Source organism: Buteo buteo, chromosome 5 (assembly GCF_964188355.1).
Source record: "Buteo buteo chromosome 5, bButBut1.hap1.1, whole genome shotgun sequence".
NCBI classification, from domain to species: Eukaryota; Metazoa; Chordata; class Aves; order Accipitriformes; family Accipitridae; genus Buteo; species Buteo buteo.
Genome location: NC_134175.1, coordinates 6,220,373 through 6,238,396, shown reverse-complemented (window position 1 = coordinate 6,238,396; position 18,024 = coordinate 6,220,373). Strand labels below are relative to the sequence as shown.

At 45.4% G+C, this 18,024-nt stretch overlaps 2 protein-coding genes across 11 annotated transcripts in view; one reads left to right on the top strand and one right to left on the bottom strand.

Moving 5' to 3' along the window:
- UBIAD1 (UbiA prenyltransferase domain containing 1) overlaps positions 1-3,042 on the bottom strand; it is a 103,694-nt gene extending 100,652 nt beyond the window's left edge. For 3 of the 7 annotated variants that reach the window (XR_012650351.1, XR_012650350.1, XM_075027416.1), the window contains exons 1-3: positions 2,697-2,817; positions 1,994-2,551; positions 974-1,062 (exon numbers count right to left, since the gene is read on the bottom strand). Coding sequence is in view for 3 of the 7 variants with exons in the window: in XM_075027416.1 (XP_074883517.1) it covers positions 974-1,062; positions 1,994-2,516 (612 nt within the window). In the remaining 4 variants the exon portion in view is untranslated. Of the gene's footprint in view, positions 1-6; positions 1,063-1,993; positions 2,552-2,696 lie in introns of those variants that run through there. The other 4 variants (XR_012650348.1, XR_012650349.1, XM_075027415.1 and 1 more) reach the window with 4 other exon arrangements.
- A 316-nt stretch (positions 3,043-3,358) lies between these two features.
- The window catches only part of MTOR (mechanistic target of rapamycin kinase), a 68,307-nt gene continuing 53,641 nt past the window's right edge, over positions 3,359-18,024 (top strand). For 2 of the 4 annotated variants that reach the window (XM_075027398.1, XM_075027400.1), the window contains exons 1-20: positions 3,359-3,430; positions 4,715-4,878; positions 5,260-5,368; positions 6,686-6,918; positions 7,285-7,485; positions 8,233-8,367; positions 8,802-9,077; positions 9,399-9,507; positions 10,369-10,555; positions 10,746-10,874; positions 12,299-12,543; positions 12,723-12,938; positions 13,581-13,786; positions 14,321-14,443; positions 14,799-14,888; positions 14,983-15,075; positions 15,600-15,734; positions 16,077-16,206; positions 16,419-16,669; positions 17,534-17,575. In XM_075027398.1, the coding sequence (XP_074883499.1) occupies positions 4,759-4,878; positions 5,260-5,368; positions 6,686-6,918; positions 7,285-7,485; positions 8,233-8,367; positions 8,802-9,077; positions 9,399-9,507; positions 10,369-10,555; positions 10,746-10,874; positions 12,299-12,543; positions 12,723-12,938; positions 13,581-13,786; positions 14,321-14,443; positions 14,799-14,888; positions 14,983-15,075; positions 15,600-15,734; positions 16,077-16,206; positions 16,419-16,669; positions 17,534-17,575 (3,030 nt within the window). In that variant the 5' untranslated portion in view covers positions 3,359-3,430; positions 4,715-4,758. Of the gene's footprint in view, positions 3,431-4,701; positions 4,879-5,259; positions 5,369-6,685; positions 6,919-7,284; positions 7,486-8,232; positions 8,368-8,801; positions 9,078-9,398; positions 9,508-10,368; positions 10,556-10,745; positions 10,875-12,298; positions 12,544-12,722; positions 12,939-13,580; positions 13,787-14,320; positions 14,444-14,798; positions 14,889-14,982; positions 15,076-15,599; positions 15,735-16,076; positions 16,207-16,418; positions 16,670-17,533; positions 17,576-18,024 lie in introns of those variants that run through there. The other 2 variants (XM_075027399.1, XM_075027401.1) reach the window with 2 other exon arrangements.

Here is an 18,024-nt window from a genome sequence, read left to right as displayed (position 1 = left end):
GTTTGGAAATAAAAGCTCAAAATTTGGCTAGGGAAAAAAACCCAACAAAAATTAAAACATACAGCAGATGAAGATGAACTATGCTCACAAGGGAGTGAAGTACTAGCACCTACATTGCTGTGATGCTAAACATTTGGCAGTGTTTTCTGTTTACCACACAGGAGCCACCTGACTCCTCGACCATGGTAAGAAAAGGAGTCATAAGAGCAATCACGGTGCTTGTGAAGGGAACAGAGAGTTTGTATTTGAGGCTGAATCTTACTTTCATTGAGTTGACAGTGAAAGAACTCAGTGGCAGAAGGATGAGTTTCTTTAAACATTTCCTTGTCCTCACGTCACCTTGCTCCCCTGAAGGAAAGCTGCACAGTTCACCCCTTCCAAAAAACTAACAAATCACTTTTTCAAGTCTGTTGTACAAGCTAACCAACATCAGAGATTATAAACTTCACAGACAACCAACAGCTCAAGACAGTCTCTCCGTTCTTCCCACTGTCCATAATGGGTCATCTACCCACATCATCCACTGTTAATCAGCATTAATACTGAATTGCGAGGCCTGACTCTACTGCTCTTGTTACAGTTTGGGCAGAGCACCGGCTGGTGCTAGCGTAATACCAAAAACATAGAAAAGCCCCAAGAGGAGATTGAGTTTGGCTGTCCGCTGAGGAATTTTGTTGAAGCTCTGACTCCGAAACTGCCTTTCCAGTGAAAATGCCATCGGGATGGTGAGTAGTGGCAATGCCATGCTGATGGTATAGCGTGTGGCCAGCACACAGAAAATCAGGTAGGGCAAGAAGAGCAGCACGGTGTAGAGAATATAGGAGAACGCAGGGCCGATGAGGATAGCCAAGGTGACAATACCCGCCTGCTGGTCAGACTCCATGTCTCGTGTGTTGTTGCTGTGCAGGATGGCCTCAGTACTGAGAGCTAGTGGGATAGCGTAGAGCAGTGGTGAGACAGACAGATAACCAACCTGCACAGCATGGGCAAACATGACAGCCAGGGGCCCAAAGGTGATCAGGATCACCACGTCTCCAAGTGCAACATATTTAAATCCAATTCCTGTGGCAAGACACAAGAATAAAATGAAGCATCATCAAACAACTCAAAAGAGAATGGATAATATAACAGATCAGCCCTTCCCACAGAAATATTGTAAAACGACCAACGCACATGTAGCTATGGCCAAGAAGCATTTTTTTTCCTTTTTCCAAACATAATAAAGTAAACACAGCTTCTGAATTTCTTCAGTCAAACAATGTAACAGAAACTAAGGGCCAGGTTCTAATACCCATCTTCACATCTAGAAGTACCTATTTATGCAGAAACTTACAGAAATAAGGTACTCTAGTGTGATCACGCATACTGGAACCTGATCCTGAAGAAATACATAAAAAGCTCAGGACAAAACACAAAACTGGCAAGATTCTTTCAAGGAAACTAACATAGCTGTTTGAAAGTTTGACAGTTTGAAACTGAGTTTGGGTTTTTTTTCCTAATAATTACATTTGTATCTACTCAACCCAAGAAGACAATAAAAATATCCTCCTCTTATTAAGAGCAAACACAAACTGTTCTACATTCACAATGAAACTCCACCTAGAGAATAACAACAAAACATTCCAAAACAAAGAAACAGAGTCCACCAATGGAAAAGGAAATATGCGGAGAGCTATACTGCTGAGGGATGCGAAATAAACATCATGAAAAGTTCCAGCAACAGTTCTGATGAGCACCTAAAGCCATATACTTAAATAACTGTCTCAACACCACTTGCCAACTGAAGAACTTAGCATGCCTCTTCCCACATCGTCCCACAACAATCAATGGCAGAGAACACAAGTTTATGCACCAGTACTCCAGGCAATACCACCAAATATTTTTAAGACAGTTAACTAGATAGATCACTTGCATCTTCTAGAAACCCTTGACAAATCAGCTAGTTCTGTCACGTTTACATTCAGATTCACAGCAAATGGGATACAGTGCTTACCTCCAGTATAAAGGAAGGAGCTGGAAAGTCCTCCGAAGTAGATCAGGGCCAGGTGCTCCAGCTTGAGCGTTGAGACAGTGTAGAGCCCAGCAGCACAGATACAGCCCACAGTATAGAGAAAGACTCCAAACCGGACTACATCCTGAGGCTCCAAAATCTGGTCCACCAAAGTCCTGTCATCACTCTTCTTGTGGTCGATGCCTTTGGAGAAGTCGTAGTAGGTATTCACCAAGTTGCCGGCTCCGTGCACAGCCAGGACGGTCACCGCGCTTCCCACCAACAGCCCTGGGTTTAGCGCTCCCTCAGCCCGGTACGCCAGAGCGCTGCCGAGGGCCACGGGGGTGAGGGAGGCGCTGAAACTCCAAGGTCTGAGCGCCAGCACGTAGGCCGCACACTTCTGCCTCCAGGTGCCGGGGGGAACCCTCTCAGCGCCCGCCAGGGCGGCGCCGGCGTCGTTCCTCTCGGTTCCCCGGGGGCTCTCGGCACTAATACTGATCTTCTGCACCAGGTCTGCCGGCCCCATACTCTCCCCGCCGCCCCGTCTCACAGCAACAGCACCTAGAAGGGGAAGGGCCGCGCGTTAGCCTGGTCGCTGCCGCCGCGGGGCCCTGCGGGGAGAGGCGGCCGCCGCCGCCATGACCGCGCGGGCAACGCCTGAGGCGGAGGGCGGGGGGGGGGGGGGGGAGGCACGCGCCACCCTTACCCGCTGGGACGGGCGCCTGCCCCGCCGCGCGCCTGCGCCCAACGGCCGCTCCCGATCCTCCTCACCGCCCCCGCGCCCCTAAGGCCTACGCGCAGGGGGTTCCGCGGAGGGTCGCGTACCAGAGGAGCGCCCGAGCGAGCAGCCAGCACCTGCGGGCGCCGCGGTATAAACATTAAATGGCCCACGTCGTCACGCGCGGCTGCCAGGGGTCACTCTGAAGCACACACCAGCACTGCTATACGCGCCATTCCGGCAGCCGAGCGCCTACAGCCGGCCGCCGCCCCGGCTGCCCTTGGTCCTGTCATGGGCAGCCGGACTCATTTCAGCGACGCACATCGGGCGCGGCGCGGCGCGGCATCGCGCATGCGCACACAGCGCATAGGCTTTACGGAAGGGCGGAAGCCAGCCGGCGTCTGGAAGGAGGGCCTAGAGCGGACTTTTCACCAATCGAGAACGCCCAGCCTTGCCATTGGTCAGCTTTACTGCCACTCGTTCCCGGCTGTGTTGATGATTGGCCGGAAGGCGACGGTCTCTCCTTGCGGTTCCTCGGGAGAAGGGGCAGAGCTGCGAGCGCTCCTTCCCTGCTGCTCTTTTTCTACTGGTCAGGCGCGGTGCCTATCAAAGTCCTTCTGGGAGGCTATTGGCCAGCAGCGGCTCGCCGGTCCGGCAGGCGCGGGGGAGGGGAGGGCGCGGGGCCCGGAGCGGGGGAGCCGGCGGCGGTCGGGGCGGAGGCGGTGAGTGCGGCTCCGGAGCCTCCCCTCAGCATCGCCTATCCCCTTCCCCTCGCCTCCCCTCACGGCCCTCCCCGCCACGGCCCTCCCCGCGCGCTCCCGCCTCAGCGCCCTCCGGACTCCCGCCCGGCGCCCTGTCAGCGGCACCGGCGCTCCCGCGGGCGCCTCGGCCCCGCGTCGCGGCTCCCCGCCCGGACCAGCCTTACCCGAGCGCCCCCCCCCCCCCCCCTCCCCGCCCCCGGCCCCCGCGGCGTTGCCGCTAGAGGCCCCGCGCCCGGCCCGGTGGCGGTGCCCGCCTTGCCCTGCCTCACCCCTCCCTCACTCCCGGCCTGTGGAGCGGCGGCGGGCTCGGGCCCGCCGGGGCTGTCGCGTCCCTCTGCGAGGGCGGCTGTGAGGAAATCCCCGCGCTGGGGTAGCCCGGCCGGCGGTGGTGGGGCCGCAGCCACAGGCTGTTCTCTTCGTCCGGAGGAGCTTCTCCTGGCTCCCGGCCGTGGGGAAGCCCTGAAGCCACCTCAGGCTGTAATTTCGGTGGATCTTTGTGAACCGCGTGGGGGATGTTTGGGGAAGAAGGAGTTGGAAGTTTTGGTGTCTTGTGTCGGTGTGGGCCCTTCCATCAAGCTTGGTTTGGGCTTATGTAACCAGAAAACCGTGGGGGTCAAGCCTCTAAAATATATTCCACCTGCAGAAAGACTCAAGAGAAAGTTTGGTTATGTGTTTTGATAGTAAACATCCTGTTGCAATGGTTGGTGTTGCTATAAGTAGACTTCCCATCTCTAAATATCTACAGGAGAATGTAACACTTGCCAGGCCCTGAGTGCTGAGTCTTCCTTGTGTTGGCATAACACTAGAATTTCTGTGGAGAAACTTGGATGGAAGTGTTCAAGGAGGAGTCAGATATGATAACGATATAATCATGGGAATGATTGTGCCTACTTACTATAGGGTAACTGTAAACCCAAATCTGGCCCGGCTATTTTTCAGCTATTGCACGACCCTTGGTTTAGAATTAGATTGCCATGGGGTCGGGCACCTGACCTACTGGAGCATATTTTGGTATTTGAGGAACTAGAGAGCAAATGGGCTGGGGATCAAGATATTATGTGGTGATACAGTTTTGTCACAGGGTTGTAAGGCCTAAGGAATATAGTCATTGCTTGTAACTTTATGCTCTACTGGCACAGCATCCTTGCATGCAATAGGATGTGTGTTTTGGAAACAGGCAGCATTAAGAAAGAAGCTCAGATATTTCAGTAACTGAAAGCAGTAAAAAAAAGTGTCTCTCTGAAGAACTTACAGGACTTGATGACCCCGAGCCCCAACATACCGCCATCATGTCGGGCACTGTGTCCATTCTCCAGCAATTTGCCAACGGCTTGAAGAGTCGCAGTGAGGAGACAAGGGCAAAAGCTGCCAAGGACTTGCAGCATTATGTCACCATGGAGCTCCGTGAAGTAAGTGCTGCAAATGAGATAATTTATCCTTGTTTATTGTATGAGTGTAGGGCATGGGCTGGGTACTTTGTGGATGGAGATTTCTGCAATATGGAAGCTGGTCTTAGAGAGAAGGTGGAGCGTAGCTGGGAGCTTACCTTTGCCCCAGCATGTAGGAGAGGTGAGTGAGTTGGTGACACAGATGGGTGGTCAAACACCAGGATAAATAAACTTGACACGTCTAGGGCACAAAGAAGACATACTGTTTTGTGTTTGTAATGTACAGTTGATTTAACTTCTTTCTGTTTAAGTGACCTAAGAATAGTTGTCTTTATGGAGGTTTTGGGGGCAGGAAGGAGGGAAAGAATGCTGAAAACTGAATTTAACTTTTTGCTTTTACAGATGAGTCAGGAAGAATCTACCAGGTTTTATGATCAGCTGAACCATCACATATTTGAGCTGGTCTCTAGCTCTGATGCAAATGAAAGGAAAGGTGGCATTCTGGCTATAGGTGAGTGAAAGTGCTTAATGCCTCTGGTGAGTTTTCTCTTCATGCATCTATCTTTAGGGACAGATTTTCTAAAGGAATGAGCTTTTATAATCGCGGCCTTGTGGTGTCTGACTGCTCAGTACGCTGGGTGCGTGCTCCTTGCTCAGCTCTGAAAATGTGTCTGTAAGTGTCAGCATGGGAGCTGCTGAGTGCTGAGAGTGGCTGAAAACCTGGTGCTTAATGGGCCCTGAGCTCTTCTGGGAGTTGAGCATCAAATGTGAGTGCTGAGCATGTGAAAATTCTGTTCCTGAGCTCAGCTGAGAACAGTTTGGGCATGTCCATTTATATGTGTCAGGGTGGGCTGACTTTCTCAACTCTCTTCTGACTGATTGATTCTTGTTATTTAAATTTATCTGGCTCAATAACAGCAGCTTCCATCCCTGGGACAGCATCACATAGCTTCTGCTTTGATTTTGATCAGCTGCTCCATCAGTTGCTCTGGTTGTGCTTTTGCTGTGGCATAGCAGAGCTGCCTGCATCTTGACTCTTAGGGAAATCAACTTACATAAATACTTTGCCTTCCAAGCAAGTAGCCTGTATTGCAGCAGTTACTTCTTTAATAACCAAATAGGAGGTCCTTATGGTTTAGGCTCACAGACATAATAATCCAATCCCAACATGTTTGAAGAAAGCGGAAGTCCCTTAGCTCAAGAAATCTTTGTTGACAACATCTGATATTAAGCTGACAGTATCACTTTAAAATTGTTTCTATGAATTTAGTGCTGTTGAAAGGTGCCGGCTTGACAACCCTGGACACTGATGGCCTCTTTATCTACAGAGCAGGTACAACCCAGGCACCGGCAGTGAAAGTTTCTGCCACACTGCTGCCTGCCAATATGCCTCCACCCTGGCCAGGAGAGACCATCTCTAGAGCTCAGGGGGAGAGCAGTTTCCTTGGTCCATTCAGTCTTTGACTTCTCTACTGAGGCGGACCAGCCATAGTAGTTGCATGTGGATGGATGTCTTTCTATTGGGAATGGGTCTGTGATCCCAGGGCGGATTTTTTTTTTTCTGTTTTTAAACTAAAAATGGGGAAAAATCTATGAAGATACTGGATGCATTTTCCTGCCCACTTAACAAATTCAGGCTCAAAAGAATGGCAGCCCTTTCCTACTGCTTGATTTTTTTGTATTTTTTTTCTGTGGATTTGCAGTTTAGGAGGAGTTAATGGGAATCTAAGGAATGGATAGGGAATACTAACTCTCATCCAGGCATAACCTACTGACTGCCTCACTGACTCTTAGGGAGAACGTACAGCATTGCTCCCTTTCTCTACAGCAAGCCTTATCGGTGTTGAAGGAGGTAACGCCACCCGTATTGGCAGGTTTGCCAACTACCTGAGGAACCTCTTGCCATCCAATGACCCTGTTGTAATGGAGATGGCCTCCAAGGCTATCGGGCGGCTTGCGATGGCTGGTGACACCTTTACAGCTGAGTATGTGGAGTTTGAGGTGAAACGAGCTCTGGAATGGCTGGGAGCTGACAGGAATGAAGGTCGAAGACATGCAGCTGTAAGTGATCCTTCTTTATCTTCACCTGTCTTAGAATGGGATGGTTAGGATTAGTTAACAGTGGTAGGAAATGTGCGCAGAAAGCTGCAGAAAAGCACTGGTCAGGATCAGAATGGCTGCCAGTCTGAGAATCTGTGATGCTCTTGTGGCAGGCATAGTGCTGCCTCATTGCTTCTACGTTAGCCCAGTGACTAAAAAAGATTGAGACACCATTGTGCTAGAAACTGTAAAAGTATGGAGCTGGAAACAGCTCAGGCTCACAGACATTAACATTCTAAATAAATGATACTACAGTCTAGAAATTATGAGGTTAGTCTATGGGTGCTGGTCCTTGCAGATTGTTACTGTTTTTCTCCCCACCTCCAGGTTCTTGTCCTGCGTGAGCTGGCAATCAGCGTGCCTACCTTCTTCTTCCAACAAGTGCAGCCGTTCTTTGACAATATATTTGTGGCTGTGTGGGATCCCAAACAGGCCATCCGAGAGGGAGCTGTTTCTGCCTTAAGAGCCTGCCTTATCCTCACCACTCAACGGGAGCCAAAAGAGATGCAGAAGCCCCAGTGGTACAGAGTAAGAAAATAACTTTGTTTTGAAGCAGCTCCTCATAGTGCAATGCAAATGATCAAATGCCACTTTTTAGAAGAGCTGTCTAAGAACCGGGGTTGCCTTTGTCAGTATGTCTGATTTTCAGTAGAAAACTGCCTCCCCTTGAAAGGGTTGGCTTACAAAATGAGTAGTTCCTTCATCCCAGTGTAAAAGTAAGCAGAGACTTAACTCCATCAAGAATCCGTTGCTCTATCTGCAGCTCATTTTCAGCTGTTGAGCTTGACCTAGTTTTACAGCCATGCAGTCATCCATCTATTGTCATCTCTTACTAGCAGATGGTTTTATTAGTGTAGATAAAACATGAGTGAAAAAGGTAAGGACTCTTTTGTCTGAACCTTAGCTTTGCTGCTGTTGTCACATGAATTCAAGCTTCATAATAGCAAATAAGGTTTAGACAGTGCCATCAAATGTTGTAACTTGGATTCTTTATAGTCAAATCTGTGATGCAGATATTGATGAAGTTTATATCGTGGCACAGTTGACTGGCTGTTTGATTAGAGCTGTTGAAAATGCTCTGCAGCAGAGTCCACAACTTTTGGGTGAATCTGAATTTTGTAGTGTTATACTCTGTTATTACTCAGTTGAGGTTTGTGGCTACTCTTGGAAAATTACAGGACATCAGTAACTCTTGACTGGCAGTGCTACTTTATTTCCACAGGGTTTGTTTCTGCATGATTGCGGAGATTTTTTTAATTTTTTTTTTCCCCCAAGCATACATATGAAGAGGCTGAGAAGGGCTTTGATGAGACTTTGGCCAAAGAGAAAGGAATGAACCGTGATGACCGAATCCATGGTGCCTTACTGATCCTCAATGAGCTAGTGAGAATCAGCAGTATGGAGGGAGAGGTGAGAAAATGAACAAGATGGGGATTGTGGCATTTGGTTGCCAGATTGATTGACAATATGTAGCAACCTGTGGAAATACCTTATTGTGTTTGAAATGGGGTTGTTGGGCTGAAAAGTCATCTGAACATGGAGTCAGAACATTGATTATTACAAATTGAAGTGTGTCAGAGAAATAACAGTGACAAGTTTGGGCTGAGTGGGTATTAACCTCTGATGGAAAGTGCTATTAACTGGATTAATTACAATGAAAAAGGTTATTGTATAGAATGAGGACTCTCTGTTGCATGTTTTGCTGGATTTTGCTTAGTTGATGTTTTACAGCCTTTTGGATATCAATTATACAGGGTGCTGCTCAGGAGATTTGGGTAGCACTATGTTGGGAATCTCTTATTCAGCTACTTTTTTTAAAAAACATGCTTTTCTACTTTGTCCAGCGCCTTAGAGAGGAGATGGAAGAGATCACTCAGCAGCAGCTTGTGCATGACAAGTACTGCAAAGACCTGATGGGCTTCAGTACCAAACCTCGCCACATCACACCCTTCACTAGCTTCCAGTCTCTTCAGCCCTCTCAGTCAAATGCTTTGGCTGGTCTTCTGGGGTACAGTGCCCACCAAGGAATTATGGGTTTCGCAACCTCACCTGTCCCAGCAAAGTCTACATTGGTAGAAAGTCGATGCTGCAGGGATCTAATGGAAGAGAAGTTTGATCAAGTAAGTGGTCTTCAACTTGTCTACTGACATTCACAACACCAGTTCTTATAGAGCAATTGTCCTTCAGGTCCTTACTTAGCAGGCAATACTGCCTAGTATTGAATTGAGGCATGAAAACTCATTAGTTATGTGTATTCTGGCTTTGTCACTGTCTCTCTTAGAGCAAGTGATTTACTTTCTTTGGAAGCAGTCTTAATTATCCATCTTTCTGATGGACTCTGAAGCCAAATGTCAGTAGAATGCCTTAAAGCACCCAGGTAATAAACATTTGGGCATTACTGCCAATGGCCAACCTTCAAAGCCCAATTTATCTCCTTTCAGGTGTGCCAGTGGGTTCTCAAGTGCAGAACCAGCAAAAATTCTTTGATCCAGATGACGGTTCTCAATCTGCTACCGCGGTTGGCGGCTTTCCGTCCTTCAGCATTCACAGGTGACAAGACAGATGGTTGGATGTTAGAAATGTTGCTGAAATTGAGCTGGAAGTTATCTAGCTGTCTTTGGTCCAGATGAGCTTGTGCAGGCAATGCAGCAGTACAAATGTGGTGCTTGTAAGATGAGCAAATTCCTCTGTGGGAGGACAGTCTTTTTTCTTCCCCAAATAAGTGTGACTTTATCTGATGCCAAAATGTTGCTCTGGTGAAGAAAATGGACTGAAAACTATTGTCTGAATTCTGTGATCAATACCATAGGAGATAGAACATCCCTTTTGGTTTTTTTCCTCAGTGTGTCAGAGCTGGAGTTGAACTCTGCTCTCTTGCTCCCACTCAATGTATCCCAAATATTATCAGCAGAGTTGTCTTCCTTTTTCACAGTTGTATGTGCCAGGAAATATCAAGTAAAAATGGGAAATACCTGCCAGCTTTAAGGCAGCTCAATTGATTTATCAAGCAAGTTTAGGAGAGCATCAGAGTTGGAGGCAAGTCACCAAGCTGCTCTAAGTGGGTTGGAACAAACTTTGTGTTATTATTCTAAATTTCCAATCAATCACTATAAAAACGAGACGCTTGGATCTTACTTGTGTATAGAACCTGTTGCAATGTTGGTGTTTTTCCCTCAAAGTTCTTTCATTTTGGTGATTTTTTTATTATTATTATTTTTTTTTAAAAAGCCTTCTGGGCTTTGAAAATTTTATTATATGGTGACATGTGTTTGCCACTGCTCATGTCAGCAAACTTTATATGGCTATGTCTGTTCCCTAGTTTTATACTTGTAAAGGTTTAGTTGCAAATGTAATGCAACTGTATCAACCTAAATGAGTTCCAATATCTGTGTTGTTTTTTCTTGTGGGCAGCTGATCAGTATCTTCCAGACACCATGAATCATGTTCTCAGCTGTGTGAAGAAGGAGAAGGAGCGAACAGCAGCCTTCCAGGCCTTGGGTTTGCTTTCTGTGGCTGTAAGGTCTGAGTTTCAAGCTTACCTGCCAAAAGTCCTTGAAATCATAAAAGCAGCTCTTCCACCAAAGGACTTTGCCCACAAGTAAGTATGTGAAGGTTGGAGGTAGAAACTGAAACACCTGTTCTTCGTATAATTTTTCTGATGTGGGATCAAACTATTGTATTGAAATCAGAGGTAGTTCTGTAAGACTGGTAACACAGAAGTGAGATAAGGTAAGATGTTTGAAAAATAAGAGCTCCTCTTAATTAACTTTTATGTGGTCTCTTTTCAGGAGGCAGAAGTCTGTGCAGGTTGATGCCACAGTTTTCACCTGCATTAGTATGCTGGCACGAGCCATGGGACCTAGTATCCAGCAGGACATCAAAGAGCTTTTGGAACCTATGCTGGCTGTGGGCCTGAGGTATGTACAAGGCACACGAGCATATTTTTCTGTTAGCCACTGGATGGCATTGTTGGCTATACCGATGAGACCTTGAAAGTCTTCAGATTGAGAAGGAAGATTACTGCTTTTAAATGATCTTTCAGAAGATCAGTATAGCTTTCAGAAGAGTAATATGTTTGAAGTGTTAATGTGTCTGTTGAGTTACTTAAGAGCGTTGGTCTCTGTGTAGGGAAATGTTTTTGTAGAATGACTAGTGAATTCAAAAGCAATCTCCTTTTACTTTCCACTATTCAAACACATTTGGCAACAGCCTGCAATAATTTAGAAAGCCTCTGAAGGCCAGCAGCTTTCTGCCTGTCATGGTTTAACCCCAGCGAAGAGCTAAGCACCACGCGGCCACTTGCTCACTTCCCCACCCACCCAGTGGGATGGGGGAGAGAATTGGAAAAAAAAAAAGGTAAAACTCATGGGTTGAGATAAGAACAATTTAATAGGACAGAAAGGAAGAAAATAATAATGATAATAGTAACAATAATAAAATGACAATAATAATAAAAGAATTGGAATATACAAAACAAGTGATGCACAATGCAATTGCTCACCACTCGCTGACTGATGCCCAGTTAGTTCCCGAGCTGCAATTCCTGCCCCCTCCCAGGCCAACTCCCCCCAGTTTATATACTGGACATGACGTCACATGGCCAGTTTGGGTCAGCTGTCCTGGCTGTGTCCCCTCCCAAGTTCTTGTGCCCTTCTAGCCTTCTTGCTGGCTGGGCATGAGAAGCTGAAAAATCCTTGACTTAGTCTAAACACTACATAGCAACAACTGAAAACTTCAGTGTGTTATCAACATTCTTGTTATACTGAATCCAAAACATAACACTATACCAGCTACTAGGAAGAAAATTAACTCTATCCCAGCTGAAACCAGGACACTGCCATATCAAATTGACAGGGAAGGAGAATTGAAGCATTCGGTATTTTCTCCTGGCTTCTTTCACCTTTGGAGCTGACAGTTCCCGTTGGAAATTTCCTAGCTCATGCAGCTGTTAGTATGGGAGGGTACAGACAAAGTATCCAGGCAGCACAAAGCTGTTTAGATTAGATTAATGTTACCATCTGGAAGTTAATTTAGTTGCCTTTGTGTCTAAAAAGAACAAGAATAAGGAATCACTTAGATTTGTAACAGTATTCTAGTAATATTGCCTAATGTAGCAATGTGTGCTGCAGTCGGGCAGTTTGCTCACCAAGTTCATACAATAAGGTCATCTCATGTGCCTGAGTTCACACAAGGACCCCTGCGCTCCGCTGGCAGGTGTTGCTGTGATGTGTGTGAATGCCTGCAATTATCTTCTGATGTGCAAAGGCATAAACAAAAGGGTGAAATATGCACCTCATATTGTTTGTGTTCTAATGACTATCTGCTTGCTTTTTGCCCTCAGCCCTGCTCTAACAGCTGTGCTGTACGACTTGAGTCGTCAGATCCCTCAGCTAAAGAAGGATATCCAGGATGGGCTGCTGAAAATGCTCTCCCTTGTTCTAATGCACAAGCCTCTGCGACATCCAGGCATGCCAAAGGGCCTTGCCCACCAGCTTGCCTCCCCTAGTCTCACCAACATCCCAGAGGCCAGTGATGTGGGTAGCATCACCCTTGCCCTTCGTACACTGGGTAGCTTTGAGTTTGAAGGTAAGATGAAATAAGGAAGCAGGGGGCCAAGGGGCATGGGATATTGAACACGACTGCATTGGAGTAGAGTACAAGTAGGAGGAAAACTCTGAGAGCACTTTCTTTAAACTCTACTTCCCTGGAAAGACCAGTAATTGAGGTGTAAACCTGTGTTAAACTCCCCATCTTCTTCTTTCTAGGCCACTCTCTGACTCAGTTTGTTCGGCACTGTGCAGACCACTTTCTGAACAGTGAACACAAGGAGATCCGGATGGAAGCAGCCCGCACTTGCTCTCGCTTGCTCACACCTTCCATCCACTTGATCAGTGGTCATGCCCATGTGGTCAGTCAGACGGCAGTGCAGGTTGTGGCTGATGTTCTCAGCAAACTGCTTGTTGTTGGAATAACCGACCCAGGTTAGTGTGGGGTTCAGAGAAAAGGGTTCTCCTACCACATGTTAATTTTAGCACATAAGCAGGTTGTGATATTATGGTTGTGGTAGAATTTGCATGTATTCGCCACTAACTTAAGATGTCATTCTTTACAAATTAAAAAGGTCTCCTAATCTCTCTTCCCAGATCTTGATTTTTGAGGTTTTAATAGAACATTAGTGTAAAATGCTCAAATTGTGCCCTTGGTAATCCTTTGAACTAGGTAGAGCCCTGAGACTTCTTTTGCTGTTGTTGTATGTTGTGGCCTTCAACTTTGTAGTTTGGGAAGGAGTTGGTCCCTTCTGTTGAATCTTCCTACTTGATTTTTTTATTCTTTCAGTTGCAATATGGTAACCTGAGATGAGTTCATTTTCTGCACGCTGCCTTCAGATGTGCCGCTTGTAGTTGCAAGAGGTTGGCATTGTACTGATCTGGGTATTGGGGCAGTACTGAGCAGCACTGATTCTGTTGGGCTGACCTACCCTGTTTCTCATGTGTAAAACACTGATGTAGTGTCTCATGCTGGGGAAGCTCTCAGCATTTCCCTGAGGTTGTGAAGAATTTTTGAGGCCAGTTTGTGAATAAGGAGTTTACTGCATTTAAAGAGAAACAAATGTGTTCTTGCAGACCCTGATATACGTTTCTGTGTGTTGGCTTCTCTGGATGAGCGATTTGATGCTCACCTTGCCCAGGCGGAAAATTTGCAAGCTCTTTTTGTGGCCCTGAATGATCAAGTATTTGAAATCCGAGAGCTGGCCATCTGTACTGTGGGTCGCCTGAGCAGCATGAACCCTGCTTTTGTCATGCCTTTCCTGCGCAAGATGTTAATCCAGGTAATGAAGAGGAATGCCTGCATTGAAAATAGGGTAGTTGGTATTGACGCTAAGATGGTGTTAAAGAACTGGGCTATCTAGCTGTAGTGAATGTATGGGAGAATGGAGTAATATCTCCCTTTTGGAAAATATTTATTACCCAGCTTTGTAGGTTTCAGGAAGTCTTTTGAGGGATAGATGTTTGGACTGAAGCTATATGGATATATTAGCAGTCGTTATTTCACCCCACATTCATCATGCTGAGTGCTTTCCATCTGTATTGAGGAAGAATGTTCTGTGATTCTTTTAGGTGAATGGATGGCACCGCTTCATAAACGTAGATGGTTTTGGAGCCATCTATTCAGTTTTATGCTAATTAATTTTAGCTTCATTTAGGCATAAATAACTGGATGGAGAGTAGATGTAGAACACCCTTTACAAGTGCTGAGCTTGTTTTTTCTTTTTGCTGTCATTGAACAGGAGAGGAGGAAATCCGAAGAATTTTTGCCTACCTTTATTTTTCCTCTTCTCATGCTTCCATTGTCTTTTCTGCAGATTCTAACGGAGCTGGAACACAGTGGTGTTGGCAGGATTAAAGAGCAAAGTGCCAGGATGTTGGGTCACCTGGTTTCTAATGCTCCACGCCTCATTCGTCCATATATGGAGCCTATCCTTAAGGTAGAGTCTCTATATTTTCCTAGTGACTTTGGAGTGAGATGATATAGCAAATGGATACATGGCCCTCAGGAGCTGCAGTCCTTTTGCTTCGTCATAGCAGGGAAAAGTGAGATTGGTGTGGGTGTTACACACAGTAATACATGTATGTGACAGTGTAGCCTAACTTGATTCTGGATTTGCATAAAGTTTGTGAAATAGAAGTTTCATTTAATGTTGAAATGCTCACCATGATGCAAGTTGAGCCTCTGTGGAATCTATTTCAGATGTAAGCAAAAGGAAAGATAATTTTGAGTACTGTATGTACAGCAAGGAGTCTTTTAAACACACTGTAATTTGTTCCTCTGTCACCTACCAGGCACTGATTGTGAAACTGAAAGATCCTGATCCAGATCCAAATCCAGGGGTGATTAACAATGTCCTAGCTACCATAGGGGAGCTTGCACAGGTAAGGATACTGCAGGTACTTCTTTGTCAAGCTTGTCAGTTGTTAAACTTTTGGCAATGCTAGATGAAGGACTTTGATTTTTGTCTTTCAATAGGTCAGTGGACTGGAAATGAGGAAGTGGGTGGATGAGCTTTTCATTATAATTATGGACATGCTACAGGACTCCTCCCTGCTGGCTAAAAGACAAGTGAGTGTTTGACAACTGCACTAAACTTGCCATCCACTGTGACCAAAGCTGTAACAGAATATCTATGTGTTCCATCATAGCTGCTAAAATGAACCTTTAAATCACTTGAGTCTCTCTTGTGGAGTGTATAGTCACACTTGTGGCACACAGGTGAGGGATTGCAGTGCCTGTCTGTTGTGACATTATACAGAGGTGTTAAAGGAGAAGAAGAAGAAAGGGGAAAAAAAAGGGAAGCAGTTTTTATTGGAAGGCTTGGACTCAATGAACTGAATGCCTATTTGAATTGTATCTCTGACTGAGGGCAATTACAGGAGTCAGAGTCTTAACAAATTGTTGATTATCATTCCTTTGCTATTGCTTATTAAAAACCACTCTTTATAGAGGCTTTCAAACCATGGATTGTGGTTTGCAGTGTCATGCTAGAGTGCTCAAAAAAACTTTATAGAAGTTGAATGACTGATGGATTAGGAGACATAATAAATTCCGCGGTCAAAACTAATCTTCTCTGGGCTTGATCTTGCCAGGTAGCTCTTTGGACACTGGGACAGCTTGTGGCCAGCACTGGTTATGTGGTGGAACCATACAGGAAGTACCCAACTTTGCTGGAGGTGCTTCTGAACTTCCTGAAGACTGAGCAGAACCAGGGCACCCGTAGAGAGGTATGAACATGAAGCTATTACACAACCATTTCTAAAAGTTTTTGGGGGGGAGAGAGCTGTCAAATGTGTCTGCATAGATTCAGGGTGGGGAGGGAGGTGAAATACAGTTGTTGTGGCTGATAGAAGTACAGTAAGCAGATTTAAGAGGTGAAAGTGTTGAGTCAGTGAAATGGCCTCCAGCAGTTGAAAGGAAAGCACTGATGTTTTTTCCAGTTAGTCAATTTAGTTCCAGATCTTTTCTCGTTAATCCTCAGGACCTTTCCAAACCTGCAGGTTCATGGGTTGACTTCTGCCTTGATTATGAAGTTCTGATGAATTTTGGTTTTGTTTCTGTCTTATCAGGCTATTCGTGTGTTAGGGTTGTTGGGTGCTTTGGACCCTTACAAACACAAAGTGAACATTGGCATGATTGATCAGTCACGAGATGCTTCAGCCGTCAGCCTCTCGGAGTCCAAATCCAGCCAGGATTCTTGTAAGCATCTGAATTTATTTCAAGTGAATAGCTTCATGACCTACAAACAGGTCTTGATGTTTTTGTTGTTGTTCTGCTTTGTTGTTACCAGTTTGTCTCCTCTTATTAATAAATCATTAGTGTACATGTTTTCACCTAATACTTGGGTGCTCCTGAACTGGTATTCAAGACCATTTAATATGTAGCTTGTGACACTGCCTTCTTTCTTCTAGCGGACTACAGTACCAGTGAGATGTTGGTGAACATGGGAAACCTCCCTCTGGATGAATTCTATCCAGCTGTCTCTATGGTGGCATTGATGAGAATTTTCCGAGACCAATCCTTGTCCCAACACCACACTATGGTAGTTCAGGCTATCACCTTTATTTTCAAATCTCTTGGGCTGAAGTGTGTGCAATTCCTGCCCCAGGTCATGCCAACGTTCCTTAATGTAATACGGGTTTGTGATGGTGCCATCAGAGAGGTGAGTGTACTGGGGACCACTACTTCTTCCTTCCTGTTCCACTGCCCTTAAATAAGAATCCATTTTTTAAAAGAGAATGCAACTGGCTTTGGGCATTGCTATGCTGTGTGTTGCTGCCAAGCATGCTGCAGAAGTGAAGTTCAGCTTTGCTTTTTCTCTCCTGTAAGCATTTGGTAGAATATCCAGTGGAAACAATTTTTCTGCTTCTTACTGAAACAGCTGCTTCTGAGCATAATCTTTAGAAGGCCAATATTTGATTCTGTTTTTTTTATCAAGCTGGTCTTGTTCAGGAAAACAGCCTGTGCAGCTTCCAGAGCTTTCAGTGATCTCTGCATTAATGTACTGTTGCAAACAGTATTATTAAATAATAGAGGTAGATTCTTTAAATTTCTGATGCAACCATGTACTTTGCCTCATCAAGGAAAATTCAATTTGCTACAGTCTGCTAACATTCAGAGCAGTGTGGGTGGTGATTTCACAGCAATGCTTTCTCTTCCTTCCCACTTAAGTTACAGTTTTAGAAGGAAATGAGAATTGCGTGAAGATAATAATGGGCTTAAGGTTCATCTAACCAGAGATGGCTGCTGTTTGCTGAGCCTTTTCCTCAGACAGCTGAAAATAATCTCTGGGGTGGGAAGGGCAGTTTGCACTAGTTATTGGTACTGTGTTTTATAGGTGGGATGGGTGCTCCCTTAGCAGAATCCCAACCCTGCTATAGAACCACTGTTTTCTCCCAGACTGAACTACTACTCAGATTGGAAGGAAAACATCTCACACGCCTGGGTTGGCCGAACTCCTAGACCTGACTGATCTAACTTGCTTGAAAGCTATGCAGTTGTGCACACTCTGTTTAAAAATTTTCAGGTAAAAGAAGATGGTGAAAGTGTACTGGGGAGAAGAGCTGAGGTGGGTACGCGTGACACTAAAGCCTAATGGAGGCAGGTCCTTGTCCTATATGTAAGCATCTTCTCACAACACCAAAAAAAGGCACAGTACAGGAGCTCAGGGTTCATTTTTGGTAAATGTAGGTATACTGCTCTCACTAAAGTAGCTGATGTTACTTCTTACTTAGTTTTCACAAAGATCGGTTATCTATCTTTCTGAGCTCCACTTCGTATTTTGTCACTATAGTCTTCAAATTCTGCATGAAGAATTGAAATTTAATATATAACTTACATTTCCCTATTTTCCTAGAGGAAAAAAGACTACATTTGTTTCGTGGACAAAGCAATTTAACCCACATTATTTCATAACAGTCTCAAAAGTAAATTCATTGTCATGACTGAATGCGTAAGACTGTATTGGGGCAAAAGGAATTGCAAAACTGTCATAGTATATCTGAATAAAATTGTCTC